Here is a 15,678-nt window from a genome sequence, read left to right on the forward strand (position 1 = left end):
CCCAATGCTCACAAATGAAGGTACCTAATAGACATAATAGGAAAGTACCATGAGTCAAGAACACACTAAACAGGGCTACACTCACAAAAAAGGAAGAGTAAAGAACAAAAACGTCTAGTGTTGTGGGGTGTTCTGATCCATGTGCTGCAGTAAGGGTTTTGTGTGTTTGTGATATATTGTGGGGTCTGAAGCTAAATGTAAGTGATGTGTATATAATTGAGAGACTATTACACAACCCACAAATGTAAGTAGGATAGGAGCTTTTTGTGTACATAGTGTGAAGTTTTTTAAATCTGTAAATCAGCTAGCCAAACAGGTGAGTAATTAGAGTTTTTCTGAAGGTTGTTTGGAATCTGGAGAGAGGAGGCCCGTGTACTGAAAGACGCGTCTACTCAAATTACAGATTTGGAATTTGGGAGCATAACTAGAAGGAAAAACGCTCTAATGAGGGAGTATTTGATCAGAGAGTTGACTAAGCCTGAATTCTGATGTAATCTTTCTTTACTACAGTTTAAAAACAAAAAAAAACTTTATTTTTCAGTTTACACAATTTGAAGAAGTCAGCAGACGGAAGGTTACATAATGAAAGGCACAGTACAGATTAAACAGTGTGTTTGAAAGACAGATAATTCCAGGGATGCAGGACAATCGATATCCCCCAGGTAACTAGTGGGTTCTCCCTACATGCATGTCATGGAGCTCTGGTGTTGCTCTGGGTGTTGGGACCACTGTCAGGGTATCGCCTCCCTCATCACCCATGCTGTCACTGTCCACTGATGTTGTATCCGAATAAGGGTTTAGGAGAGTGTCCACCAGGGCCCTCCAGTCAGCTAGGTTATCATTCACCTTGCCGTCCCATCTACTGAGATTCATGTGGGTCTCCTCTGCTAAGGACCATTCCGAAACATCTTTATGCCACTGTGTAATCATAGGTGCCCTCTGCCCCATCCAGGTAATGGCGACCCTCTGTCATGCTAAAACGAAGACCAACTGTAGGAATTTGCAGAGTATCTTCCTGCCCTTCGGTCACTTTATGTTACCTAAAAGGCAACATTGAGGGGAAAGAGTCAAGTTCAAGTGCGTGGATCTGGTTATGTTATCTACCACCTGTCTCAAGAAGTCAAGTACTAATCAGCAGTGCCAAGCTAAATGCGTAAAGCCTGTCCCACTGTTGCCATGGAAGAAGATCTAGAGTACTAATTTAAAGCGGACGTTGCAAGAGACAGTGTGGGTTAGTTCATTAACTCACGCCCAATCCCCTACATCCAATGGATTGTCCAGGTCCCAAGCTGCACAAGCCGGGGTGGAAGACCCACAACGTTCACATGCATAGATCTGTACAACAGCAAAATCAAGTGACTCCCCGAGCCGCAGCCTATGAGGGTCTCCAGCATTTGTGAAGGGCTAGGTACTGCGGGATAAGACGGTCAAACCACCCTGGCCATTTCTGTCAGGGCTGCATGGTGCAGAAAATGACCAGGCCTAAGTGCAAACTCCTGGCCGGCTTCCTTGAAGGAGATAAAGGTCTCCCCGGGGTACATATTGCCTAAGAGGGTGTACCCTCTCGACTGCCATGCCTGATATGACATGTTTTCCATTATCTGTTTGATTAGTGTCCAAATCGATTGTGCGCTGTCAAATGAGGCCCGCTTCAATACGGTCCACACATGTCGGTGCCATAGTATAGCTGCTTGTTAAACTATGTAGGGAAGGTCCTGCAAGACCCCAGCGTCCTCCTTCAACAATTCAAACAGGCGTTCCGCCTCGACATTGCTAGCCAGTAGGTGTTGCTTTATAACTTCAGTATATTTAGTCACACTAACAACCAAGTAGGAACTCATAATGTATTTCTTAATCCACTTATAGAGACCCTGAAATACACATGACCTAGAAATATGAAAGAAAATGTTCAACACAACCCATCACACATATTGACAAGGATAAATCTAAGGTTACTAACTGCAGGAGAGACTTTCGCCGAAAGAAGGTGCATTCAAAGAGGTCATGCAAAAGGTTTAAAAGTAACCTTCAAATGCTGGATTTCTAAATACAAATAGCTGAAGTTGCTGCTCTTCGATGAGCACTAGGGTTTTAGGCAAGATGAAACCGCTTCATTGCAAGTCCAAGCTAATCTGTAATCCAGGGCACAGCTATGTTCAAGTAAAGGGTGATCATTTGCTGGTCTCTTAGAAAATGATGTTATCGGCCCTTCTATTTCCCAGCTGTGTCACTGTTATGTTAATAAGACTCTATTAACTTATACTTAGTGTGAGTAAGATCCTTCTCTGGTAGGTGCAACATTATGAGACTCTATGGGGGAGTATTTGGGGAGCCAATTATGGCTTTAAATGTATTAAATAGAACTATAGCGTAAGCACAGAGGATGATAACGTAAGTCGCGGTAAAACAAAATAATTGGTTTGAACAAATAAAGTTACACTCAAAGGGTATCTGACACCAAAAATATGATCCCTTGGGCAAGACAACCAGGAGGAGGGAAGAAGCAGAGCACTTCAGAGTTAGTTGTACCACCTACAAGTATTTCTCTGGGTGACTGCTCTCATCGGTGGGTGCCTGCTCTCATCGGTGGGTGCCTGCTCTCATCGGTGGGTGCTTGTTCTCATCGGTGGGTGCCTGCTCTCATTGGTAGCCGCCTGCCGTTAAAGTCCTTGGTAATCACAAACCTTTTCCTCACACAATCAAAAGTCAGGCTAAGGAAAAGATTTTGGGAGCACACTTGTGAGCAGGATGGGGCATATTTTAAAAAGACATATTGATGAGTGGGATAGACCTGGACATCCGATAGGGACTTAATTTCGAAGCTCCATATAAAGCACGCGTTTTACATAGGCAAAGAAAGAAGGCAGTGGAAAGTTTGGACATTTGCTTAGGGAGAGAAATATTTTAAGAGGGCAATAGTGAATTCCTGTAATTGTAACTGACACATCACCCAATAATAAGGCTAGACCTCGGGATTTAAACTGAGTCTGATACCAAACTTGTCAGTAAGTTGTGTGATACTGAAGAGGGCACCTTCCTGCATACTATCTGGTGATGTAGGATAATTCAACAACAGACAACAGAAATATTCACCATATTAGACAATAAATTACCTATAAATACATGTGTTATGATAGGAATTCCCAGTGGTGTGGACCTTCCCAAAAGTATGCTTCAGTTCCGCACATTGAGGCATATGTTGGCAAAAAGGTACAGAATGGGGCAGTCCACAGATTCCAATGGAATGGAAATGGCAGGAGGGCATGGGCATGTGCATGGAAGCAGAGAAAGCGGTATATGAGAGTAGAGGCGGTCTACAACAATTCTGATAAAAATGGGATAGATGGAAGTCCCTCTATGGCTTAGATGAAGAAGACGCAAAGGAGCTAGGAGAGAAAGTAAATGGGGAAATCTAAATGAACGTTTAATCAATGTACACTTATTAAACAGTTAATAACTTTCTCTAGATTCGACATACTGATTTACGCATGTGATAAAAGTCTTACTGCAGTTTTTAGTTTTTCATTGACTAATCTACTTAAAGTAAATAGTAGACATATTAAAAAGTGCTTGGCATGAAGTCTGGGTTCCCGCAATGTACTGTTTTTATCAATGACTTAAATATCCGCAGCAGTTAGAGATAACGGACAGCAGAAGCTCTGGTATGAGTGATCTTGTTGCTGGAGCCGACCACTGGGAAGACGAGTCTCTCAAGACACCACGGGAGATCTTAGCCACTGACGGACTACAGCACACGCACACGATAACTTCCTTACAGATCCCTAATGTTATGTTGTGCCGTGGTACAATAACTTACGCTTATACTGATGTTTATTACTTGTAATGCATTACATGAAAAACCCTAATAAAAACATGTCAATTAAAAAAAATGAGCGATCTAGTTGCTGTTGTAATCCTACTGGTTAGTATAATAACCATTGTAAGATAAAAAGCTACACATAGTTTATGCAAAAAGTAGTCTTTGACTTCGAACTGAGAAGTTATGTTGTATTAGTTAATTCTAAAATGTTAACAAATATGTCTAGTTTAAAACTGGCTGCAGTAAAATAACTTGCTGTACTGATTGCGTACCTCATAGGTAAACACAATAAGCATTTGTTATGCTTAGTAACCATTAGAAAGACCATCCCAATAAGAAAGAATAAAACACACTTCTGGCAAGTGTGCATGAAATTACTCTTAATTTGTTGATATGTATATCTACATGGCTTTCGAAGTGCTCATTTCCATGAGGTGAAATTAAAAAAAAGAAAACAGATATATGCTCAGGAGAATAGCATTCAATAGTGCCTTGCACAAATCTCAGAATATCTGCGTATTATATATATTTATTCACATTTTTCAAATGAAATCACTAAGAATAGGCACATTTGTATGTCTCCTTTTACACTACACCGACTAAAATAAAATGATAGGTCATAAATACAATGATTGGCAGATGGAGTCTATGTGCAGTGGTGAAGAAGAAGAAATATGGTTGTTGGCGTGATCACTTGGATGATATTGCACATGCAACATACTTCTTTCACAAATCTAGTCTTCACAAAACACAGCAGGCAAATCCTTTTCAATATTACTGTGCACAGTGGGGTGCAAAACAGTTTAGGTTTTTTAGACTCTGTTCACGTAACAGTTAAATATCCCTGTCTTTCTAAAACCGAAAACCCACTTTAAAAAACACAGAAATGAAAAAGGGAAATGTTCTCACCTAAAATTGCAGTTGGCACAAAAGGATCTGTCAAACACCACAAGCAGATCAGTGCAGAAAAAGGTAGAAAGAGAGAGAAGAGTAAATGAATGCGAGCCCAGAGATCTCCTGCCGAGAACTATCACAGGCATTTAGTTACAGTAGGAAGAAGCAGAATTTACTTCATGCAAGATGGAAGACAAAGCAGCTACACCATTCCTGTTGCCCCTCCTGATTTCCATTTCAGGTATTGGCTCCCGTTCTGATTACTTAGAGTATGTTCAGTAAGAAGAGACAAAAAACTTGCCACCTTACCTGGGTAGTAGGAATTAGGCACGGAGGTACTCAGCGTATTTGTTTTCATTGTGAAAGACGATGGTGAGGAGACAGCTGAAAATAAAAAAAGAGCCAAGTAAGTTTCAGAAACAGACAAAATGTCTCACAGACCTAAAGCATCCCCCAGATGGACTACACAATACAATAACTATAAAGAGATACCAACAATAGTTTATTTACTTGAAGCATGTTTCCTCAAATTATTAAATATGCCTTGCTGGAGAGGAATCAAGTAATGTACGATAATAAATTGGTGTTCCATTAAAAAAGTATTTAAAATTCCGATTGAGTAGAACAAGTTTCGAACATTAAGCCAAATACTTCTGTCCTGCTTCATATGTAAATGGAGAGAGAGTTAGTACGCCAGTAATAAAATAAGACAGGCGGCATTTTCTAAAATGTCACATAACTGCAGAGGTAACCATCTCTAGCGACTACAGCCACAGCCTGTTCAAATGTTATATGTTCAAAGAGAATTAAGTGGCACCTTTAAAGTTGGCCTTAAATCCAGCCATCAGCTGTCCTCGACAATGACCAAATGAAATGTGCTTTCCTTTTAACAAGGAGAACGATTTGAGGTTACACCACAAAACATTACTCATTAATGTATCAAAGAAACCGGCCTGAAAGGTGGGGTAGGTTATCACATTTTCACATTCCATAAATTACCTAAGATCTTCCCCCGTGATATGATAAACAGTGAGTGCTGGCCCTATACTTTTACAGCTCTGGACCAGAACTATCACATTAACTAATAATTTTCTTACAATACATCCCAAGGATCCTCGCTCAACCCCACGCTTTTCAACATCTACATGGCCCCCCTTGCCGCCATCATCAGACAGCATGGGCTCAGCATAGTATCTTATGCCGATGACACCCAGCTCATCCTCTCTCTCACAAAGCACCCCGAAGACACCAGACTCAGCTTCCAAGAAGGAATGAAAGACGTTGCAGCCTGGATGAGTGACACCTGCCTACAGCTGAACCTCGTCCTTGGACCCTTCCCCATGGCGTGGGACAGCACCTGGTGGCCCCCTGCTCTCGGAAACCCTCCCACACCAACGGACCATGCCCGGAACCTTGGCATCATCCTGGACTCCTCCCTCACTATGACCTGCCAGAACAACGCTTTCGCCTCGACCTGCTTCAACTCCCTCTGCATCCTCCGAAGGACCTTCAAGTGGATTCCCCACAAATGCAGAAAGACCGTCACCCAAGCACTCGTAACAAGTAGACTGGACTACGGTAATGTCCTTTACGACGGAATCAACAAAACCCTGCTACACAAGCGCCAAACCATCCAAAACTCCGCAACCAGACACATCCTCTGAACCCTACGACACAAGCACATGACTCCGCACTTACGAGACCTCCACTGGCTCCCAATCGAAAAGAGAGTAACCTTCAAGCTACTCACCCACACCTACAAATCCCTTCACAACATCAGACCCAAATACCTCAATGAAAGAGTCTCCTTCCACGTACCCAAGAGGAACCTCCGCTCCACTGACCTTGCCCTGGCAGAGACCCCACGCATCCGCAGAACCAGAGCAGGCAGAAGAACCTTCACCTACGTCGCAACAAAGACCTGGAACGAGCTCCCAGTGAACATCAGATGCTCCCCCACTCTGAACACCTGCAGGACGAGACTCAAGACCTGGCTCTTCGACTGACCCGGAGCTGCACTCCCCCCCCATCCCCCCCAGGGCCTTGAGACCCTCACAGGTGAGTAGCACGCTTTATAAACCCCTGATTGATTGATATCAATTTTACCAGAAGTTTTTTTCATGAAAAATATAACCTGTCTGGACAGAGTAAGCAAAAACTAAATTAATTTGCAGGAACTGAAATTGTAAAGGAACAATGTAAGTCTGTAAACATCATTGATGGGCACCAGTCTTACTGCATGAAAATAATTTTATCTCCAGGTTAGGATGGGAAAGTCCGATGGTATTCAGAGCCCAGCGCTAGCTATCTTTTCTTTGACGTCATAACACTCTTAACAATGCTTTTGACTGCAGTAGTTCCTCTTGAAGGGTCTGGCTGTCCTATGGTTTTTCAGTAAAGCCTTGTATAAAAATATTTTTGTGTATGGTTCTCACTTAGCACCACTAGGGTGAATGCCAGCTTCTAAAACTAGCTATTCACTGCTATGATGTAGCAATTGATCAATGACAGAATATCGGAATCAAAAATATCACATGGACAGAATATTGTGTGAAAGATATTGAGACAAACTATCAAGAAGCTAATCGGGTAAGCTTAGATTTACTATTCTTTTTTGTCTTATCATTTTATTGTACACATAAACAAAATAATAAAGACAAGAAAAATACCACACTGTTGTACATTGACACAGTCAAGTAAAACCATTTTCCCTTCAGCCATTAACAGCCTCTGTGTTCCCTCCCCCCTCCACATTTCCAAAAACAACATTTGAGTCAGAGTGAGTACCAAGCAATACAGCAGAACCAGCAGTAACAAGGAACATACATGGATTTCCTCTATAGTCGTTCCGCTTTTCCCATATTTTTGCCGATTTTTTAGAACAGCCCTTGCTCTCATACACCACTTTCTAGACCAGCATGCACCAATCCATATCCCGTTTCCAGTCTCCCAACTGTGGTGCCTCATCCACCCCACATAAACGTGCAATATTTTGTTTGGTTACCATCAGTCCAAGTGTGATCCAAGACTGTTCCACGCAGTTGAGATCTGTTGCATCCCAGCCATTCAAGAGGCGCCATTTTGCAGAGGAACCCATGTTGCTCCCACAGATATTATTCAAACAAGTGACTACAGACTCCCAATATTGTTGTGTCTCGGGGAATCTCCATATAGTGTGAAAGAATGTACCTACTTGGCCGCATTTCCTGCAACACCGTGGTAGTGCATACATAATCAGATCTATGTAGCATGTTTATCTGCACTGATCTTTATAGCCACTTCTCTTGGGGATGTCATGGTCTCAGGCCACGTGTCATCCTCGAGGCCCTCCAGATCGTGCTCCCATTGTTCACATAACTGTTTAAGGGTATCCAGTGAGTTATTGATTATTTTTTGGCATGTGAGGGAGATTGCCTTGCGGAGCATGTGAGCATCTAACAATCAGTCCTCTAGTTGGGAGGACTCAGGGAGGACCGCTCCTTTTGGCAGTGCCTTCTACAGTGCATGGCGTATCTGCAAATAGCAATACATTTCAGTGAGTGCTAGGTGATACTCGTTTTGCAGTTCAAAGACAGGAATGATTCCTCCCTGTGTCCAGAGGTCCTCCACATTGGAAAGACCAATGAGGTCCCTTATATCTAATCCAGCGCTTGTTCCTAGTGTGTCCAGTCTCGCTGAGTTCCATATGGGAGAGGCCTTAGTTATCTTGTCCCGCCAGGCGAGTGTTACTACTGTTGGATCTTTAAAGGCTGTGTGACAAGACCTATCATAGATGGCCCTGAGATAGCTCCCCGGTTGCATGATTTGCCTATCCATTTTTATTTATTTAATTATTATAAAGTTTTATATAGCGCGGACTAGACAAGCTGAGGGTATCAGAGCGCTTTACAGAAGTTACATCACAAGAAAAGTTGAGCGCTAGTCCCATATAAATGAGCATCTAAGATGCGATCTTGTAGATTGTAAGCTCTCGTTGAAAGTCAGGATTGTGTTGGTCATTCTGATTTAGAGATCATCATGTATCTTGGTAGATGAGCAGCTTGAGGTTGGTAACAACTTGCCTCATCGCTGGGATCGGTAGAGAGTTTCATTCATTAGAAGTAGTTTGACTTCTTTTTTGAAGGAGGTGGTGGAGGGGTTCATTCTGATTGTTTGGGGCAGGGCATTCCATATCCCCGGTGCTAGGCCAGAGAAGGTGCGTGTGTAGGTTTTCTTTTTCTTAAATTTTTGTGGTTTCAATAGCAGGGTGTTGGTGCTTCTCAGAGTTCTGCTATTGCCTGATAATTCGAGTTTATTGGCTAGTTACTTTGGTGTATTGAGGTGCAGGGCTTTGTGCATCATGCATGCAATTTTTAGCTGTGTTCTTGCCTCATACGGGAGCCAATTCAGTTGCTTTAGATCCGGGGTGATGTGGTTGTTCTTTCTGGAGCCAGTGACGAGTCTTGCAGCCGCGTTGAGTAAGGCTCTTAGAGGAGCAAGAGTGGATCTCGGCAGGCCACATAAGGTTGTATTCCGATAGTCTATTCTGGGTAGAACTAATGATTGAACGGCTGTTTTTAGGTCGTTGTCGTTGAGGAAGGGTTTTAGTTTTCTGAGAATTCTCATATGAAAGTTGGCTCCTCTGGTGGCTGTGCTGATGGTGGGGAGAGTAGGAGAAATATCCATGCAACAAGGGGGTTCTTCTGCGGAGAGGGGGGAAGGGGTGAAGCCAGAGGTTAATGGTGGTTAGTTGTGCCGCCCTAAAATATTTTTGTATATCAGGCAGGACGATTCCACCATCGTACTAGCCTCTCGTTAGCTTTTAATGGCTATACAGGCAGGGCCACCATCCCAGAGCAGTGTACGAGCTTCACTTTCAATTGCTTTAAAGTAAGACACAGGGATTGGTTAGGGTGTGTTGTGTAGAGCATAAAGAAAATGGGGCAAGGTCATCCTTTTAAAAAGTGCGGCCCTGCCGAGTAATGACAGGGGTAGGGACCTCCAGTGCTGGACATCGTGCCTCAGGTGCGTGAGTGGTGGAAATAAATTATTATTGTAAAACATGTCAGGGTCAGCAGTAATGTGTATCTCTAGGTAACGGAACCCATTTATGAGGATTACAGCCTCACAATCACGGGGCAATCGTGGTATGTGCCTGTGGAGGAAGGAGATTAGGGACTTTCTCCAGTTCATAGTAAACTAGAGTATCGGCTAAACTGGAAAAATATTTGCATAATTCTATCAAGCGTAAAGATTGGGTCTGACACGTACAGCACAATGTCATCTGCATAGAGCGACATTTTATCTTCAGTTGTCGGTCCATTGCAGCTCTCAAACTAAGGGGTTACGTCTGATCGAGGCCACTAGTGGCTCTAAAATGAGAACGAAAACTAAGGGTGAAAGCGGGCAGCTATGTCTGGTGCCACGTTGGTGCCAGAATATCTGGAACATACCTCAGTTGCCTCTCACCTGAGCCAGGGGATCGGAGTGGAGGAGCCTTATCTACACCATGAAGCGCTGGCCAAATCCCATCCTGGCCAACACTTCAAACATGTATGGCCACTCTGCCCTATCAAATACCATTCTGGCCACAAGTGAGAACTCAAGGGCATCTTCCTGAAGACCTTCGGCTTGACGCAAGACACCGTAGGTTAAAAATGGTGCTCTGCCCTGGTATAAAGGCAGATTGGTCAGGATGAATAAGAATCGTGATCACCTGAATCGTTAGGGATATCTTTGCCAATATTTTGATTACAGCATTCAAAAACTAAATTGGTCAGTATGAAGCGCAATTCTCTAGTGGTTTACCATCTTAGTGTATGACCACTATATTGGCCATCCTTTGATCTCTGGGAGGAAGCCCGGATCGCGGATTTCCTTGAACATCCACGGCAGGTAAGGGGCCATTTTAGAGGCCGTGAGCTTGTAAAGTTCAAAGGGCATACCATTAGGCCACATTGCTTTGCCAGTGTTTAAGCCACGGACTGCCTCCACGATTTCAGCTTCAGTAAGCTCCTTTTCCAGGAGTGCCCTGTCTGAGTGTGAAAGGCTTGGGAGTTGTAAGTCCGACAATAATTCGCAAGATTCGTCCATCGTGGCTGTAAGAGCTGGGGAATATAGGTAGGTGTGGTAGGCGGCGAAGGAGTTCACTACCCCCTGCCTGCCTGTCACCCACTCACCACTATCCAGCACCCTGTTTTGAAGCATGCACATATTCATACATATAGCCAGGTTGCCAATGTATCACCAAAGTAAGCATGCCTGCACCTTTAATCATCCCAGTACAATCCACTGATTCAAATTCCTACACAGGATACTTCTATCTGATCAATATGCAAAAAGATTATTACTTCTTCTGTATGTGACATCCCTGTAGTGTGCCAAGTGAAATTATATCTTGCCTCATACCATCCCACTCTGCCAATAATAAAGGTCTTACTTCGAACAGTCATTCTTTGAGAGTCTCCTGCATAGCAAGTTGCAACACCCCTCATTAAGAGATTTACAGTTCAGTGCCAAGACAGCAGGAACGAATACCCTCTTGTTCTGTGACCTCATCACCAATCATGCGCTAGATACACAGGTGCAACAGTGGCCTGGCCTTCAGAACACTGCACACTGTTTTTGGTCATACTGGTTCCGGATGACCATTTCATTCTTGAATTGAATTGTTAATAGAAGAAACAGAGAGTGCTTGATATAATCTACAAATCTGGGCTGGTATTTGGTCTTCTAAATCGTCATTGTACTTACTGCATCTTAGAATGAATGCCTTTCAATGTGTTTTTTTATTCCATCATTTAGGTGACATGCCACTTGCACAATGACCAGTGAAACACTAACCAGGAAATTTGACACTTTAGCTAACTTGATTTCCCACAGTTGTATGATGCATAACACGCCCTTTTGTCTAGTGCCATAAATGTCTGTTTTGAAGTACCATATCTAGCTCCCACAACACCAGTCACCGACTCCCTCGCAGCTTCAGGACCATCTCATCTGACCTACTCATGAAACAGTTCACAAGCTGAAAACCATCACTGCCAATAACGACAACATCCCCACTTCCGAGCCCTCTGCTCTGCCTCCACCAGATCACTGTGCTATGGTGATCCAGACAACTCGTGGTTCGAAACTTGCAAAAATAGAATTCCTTCTGATACTGGAAACAGAACACATTGCAACTATAGAAAAAAATATGGCAGTTTAATTCCCATTGAATCTAGCACAGAGGCGGTCAGGGAGTATCAGGCTTCTAAGACGAAGCGTTATGAGACCGGGGAACAGGCAGGTAGGATTCTGGCATTACGCATTAGACAGGATAGATCAAAGAGTGCTATCCTTAGTATACAGGATGAGGGAAAAACTTACTCGGAGACCAAGGACATTTTAAATGTCTTTAAAAAGTTCTATCAAAAATTATATGATGAGGAGAGCCTTCAAAATGAACAGTTTGACTGCCTAAGTATAGAGAATGGGAATACAGGCCCATCACTTGATACAGCCCTAAGAGAGGAGCTGGATAGGGATTTAACGACATCTGAGATCAAAGATGCCCTCCGAGAATTAGCTGTGGGGAAAGCGGTAGGTCCCGATGGAATCCCTATGGAGGTGTATAAAACCTTGGAAAATGAGCTACTTCCCATCTTGCTGGATCTCTTCAATGGGATTTTGTGTTCAGGATTGATTCCGGAATCCTGGAAGGAGACCAATATTATTATTTTTCATAAAAAGGGTAAGCCTAAAGAGAAACCGGGGTCTTATCGGCCTATCTCACTTATTAATGCTGACACTAAATTATATTCAAAAATCTGGGCTAAAAGGCTGGGGAGGGTCATTGGGGGTCTTGTTTCCCCATGGCAGCATGGGTTTGTGCCAGGGCGGGGCACCACGGACCACACTCGTCGGGCTATAACTCTCTTTGATGCCCATGCTGCCGCGGGGAGGGAGGTGTCCATGATCCTCCTCGATGCAGAGAAAGCCTTTGATCGCGTTGCTTGGAGCTTTTTATGGCATGTTCTCGCTCTTAGGGGCTTCGGTCCCAAGATCATTAAAGCTTTGCGAGCCATGTACTTAGATCCGGTGGCCAGGGTGTCGGTGATGGGTGAGAAGTCCGAGAAGATCTTAATTAAAAGAGGCACGCGGCAGGGGTGTCCCTGCTCCCCGATCTTATTTGCACTTTATATTGATCCGTTGATCCTAAAGATATTGGGCTGCCATCGGATCTGCCCAGTTATTCTGAATGGTTATACAACTAAGGTGTTGGCGTATGCGGATGACCTGGCGATTTTTACTAGTGATCCACATCAGGCGATGCTTGCCTTAGTGGAGTTGGCCAAAGATTTTGGGAGTAGCTCTGGATACTTGCTGAATGAAGAGAAGACCCAGATCATCTGCACGAAGAACATTAAGAGATTAGACAGTAGATATTTAGACTCAGCAGTCTATCTTGGGGTTAGAATTAATATGGATGTCAATAAAATTATCTTGGAAAATTATAACCCTCTAATGGCTGTAATGGAAGCAGAATTGAAAAGGCTCGATGTATTACACCTTTCCCTGGTGGGAAGGGTAAATGTATTAAAAATGTCTTTCTTTCCTAAGATTCTTTATCTTTTTCGAGCTATTCCGTTATTACTAGAGGAAAAATTTTTAATAAATCTTGAAGGCCTCTTCAATAGGTTCATTTGGCAATACGGGAAAACCAGACGCTCGATGAATCTTATGTCACTGCCGCCGGATAGAGGGGGTCTGGCTCTTCCTAACCTTCGGTTATATCATCTATCCTGTCTACTTGCTCATATGTCAACACTTTTTTATCGGGACTCTAGCCCATCAGCGGCCCAGGGAAATCATCAGCCCCTGCCCTCTATTTTTGAGCTCCTTTTTGGGAAAAATGTTACAGGGCTACTCCTAAGGGAGGTTGATAGGAGATTTTATAAAAAGCCCAGACTGAAGGTAGTGGATGGGATTTGGGGGACCTGGAAAGCAGCCCAAAAGTTGTTGGTAATCCCGAAGTACAACCCCTATCTCCTTCTCTGGAATTCTAATCTATTTCCGTTTTTGGGTATGAACCTGAGTAATCCTATGTGGAGTGAAAACGGTATTAGGTGCATAGGGGATCTGCTGCAGGGGGAGGAATTCCTAAGCTTTGAAGCACTCCAGCTAAAATTTGGGATCTCATCTAATCATTGGTTCTTGTATGGTCAGATAGTCAAAACAGCGACAGCTTTTAGACCCAGAATTACATCATCTACCAGTTCTCCTCTGGTAGACTATTTTGGGAACGGGGGTAGTAAAATCAAAATCATATATAGCCATCTGTTGGAGGGAATACAGGACGACCTAGAGAAAGTTGAGGCCTCATTTGCAGTCAAACTAGGCGATCCTGATGTGGACTTAGATCTTGCTTTAATGTTAAATAGGAAATTATTTCGCTCATCTAACCTGAGGGCACAGCACTATAAAACAATTTTCAATCTGTATTTTACGCCGGCAAAACTTGCGGCGTGGGGTTTGGTGACAATGGATAGCTGCCCTAGATGTGATAAAAGCCCTGCGGATTTAATACATATGTTTTGTCGGTGTGAAAAACTGTCTATCATTTTGAAAGAAATTTCAATCTTTTTGGAGGGGCTTTTAAATTGTAAAATGATAATCTCTCCCACATTGATGGTAATGGGAGTAGATAGAAGTATGAATTTATGTAATAATGCGGAAGCTTTGGTTTTTATCTCTGTAGCTGTTCTTCGCATTATTATTTCTGCAGGCTGGAAGGATTCTTCTCCCCCTACTTTTCAAATGTGGTTGGCGAGGTTGCTCGGGATTCATAATATAGAATCTTGTTTATTTGATCTAAAAAGTCCCGTAGTAAGGGATAAGGGGCGGGCCATTTGGGCTCCATTAACCAGCTGGAGAAATTGCTAGCAGTTGTTTATGTAATTTTTCCCTCTTATGTACCGTCATGTTTTGTCAGGCATTTTCATTTTATGTACTTTATGTTTTCAGGCATTCGATGTATAACTAAGTTCACTGTTTTGCTGATTTTCTGTGTTTAACATCTGTCAACTCAAATAAAAAAAAAATAATAAAAAAAAAAAAAATAATAATCTAGCACAGAGTCCAGTGGAAACAGCAGAGTGATCAGTAAGTGTGCATGATTAGCATGCAAACAAAATTCCCCAGTACAGAAAGCAAGATTTATTACACAATAATTCACAAACAAATGGCAATCTGCATAAAAGCAGCTTTGTATAATGGATCCCCACTGGTGTAAGACTTAAAAAGCAGAATATAGCATACAAAACCCGGGAACACATCTTTAGGTGTGATACTACATAAACAGAATCTTGCATACTGCCAAAACAAGTAAACCATTTTCTGACTGCACTCACCAAATACAACAGAGCCAGTGGCTGCCCCCTGAGCTGAATTCTGTGAACAGACTTACGGCACAAACAATCTATGACTGTCCACATGCTGTTTCCCTTTTAGCAGAATTCAGGGGTCGCTGCTGAAGATTTCTGTGTATTTAACTGTGGTCAATCTTTGTCCCATATCACACTGTGATTTTTCTTTACCTTTTTGGACAAGCCTGCTATAGTTGAGAAGCAGGGTTTCCCATAGAACAAACAGCAAAAGACCACTTGGAAGTGGCCCGCTCCATGTGACTGGAGGTTGCACGTTGAAGGCAGCAGAGTTGTTGAACAGGTAGTAGCAATCAACAACATTTAAGAGCTATCCTTTAACACCAACAGGAGCAAGGACTGAGCTTTAAACTCAGTCCAGGGATATCATACACACAAAATGCTAATTGCAAACACTGACCTGGCTTGAAGAGCTCTGGCCTTTGGGGTCCCTCAACTTCCTTAATGCTTGACCTTTTCCGCTACTCTTTCAAATCCAGTCAGGGAATTATGCAAAAGCAGAAATCATGCTAACTGGGGCAGATTCTACAGTAAAGTGTTCAACCACGTAAAGCACAA

General features: G+C 42.9%; 1 protein-coding gene across 12 annotated transcripts in view; it reads right to left on the reverse strand.

Moving 5' to 3' along the window:
* PTPRM (protein tyrosine phosphatase receptor type M) overlaps window positions 1–15,678 on the reverse strand; it is a 1,478,792-nt gene that overhangs the window by 273,703 nt on the left and 1,189,411 nt on the right. For 9 of the 12 annotated variants that reach the window (XM_085607017.1, XM_085607014.1, XM_085607012.1 and 6 more), the window contains 2 exons: window positions 5,024–5,098; window positions 4,730–4,756 (listed from right to left, as the gene is read on the reverse strand). In XM_085607017.1, the coding sequence (XP_085463143.1) occupies window positions 4,730–4,756; window positions 5,024–5,098 (102 nt within the window). The remainder of the gene's footprint in view (window positions 1–4,729; window positions 4,757–5,023; window positions 5,099–15,678) is intronic. The other 3 variants (XM_085607015.1, XM_085607013.1, XM_085607006.1) reach the window with 1 other exon arrangement.

Source organism: Triturus cristatus, chromosome 5_2, assembly GCF_964204655.1.
Source record: "Triturus cristatus chromosome 5_2, aTriCri1.1, whole genome shotgun sequence".
In the NCBI taxonomy this organism is placed as follows: Eukaryota; Metazoa; Chordata; class Amphibia; order Caudata; family Salamandridae; genus Triturus; species Triturus cristatus.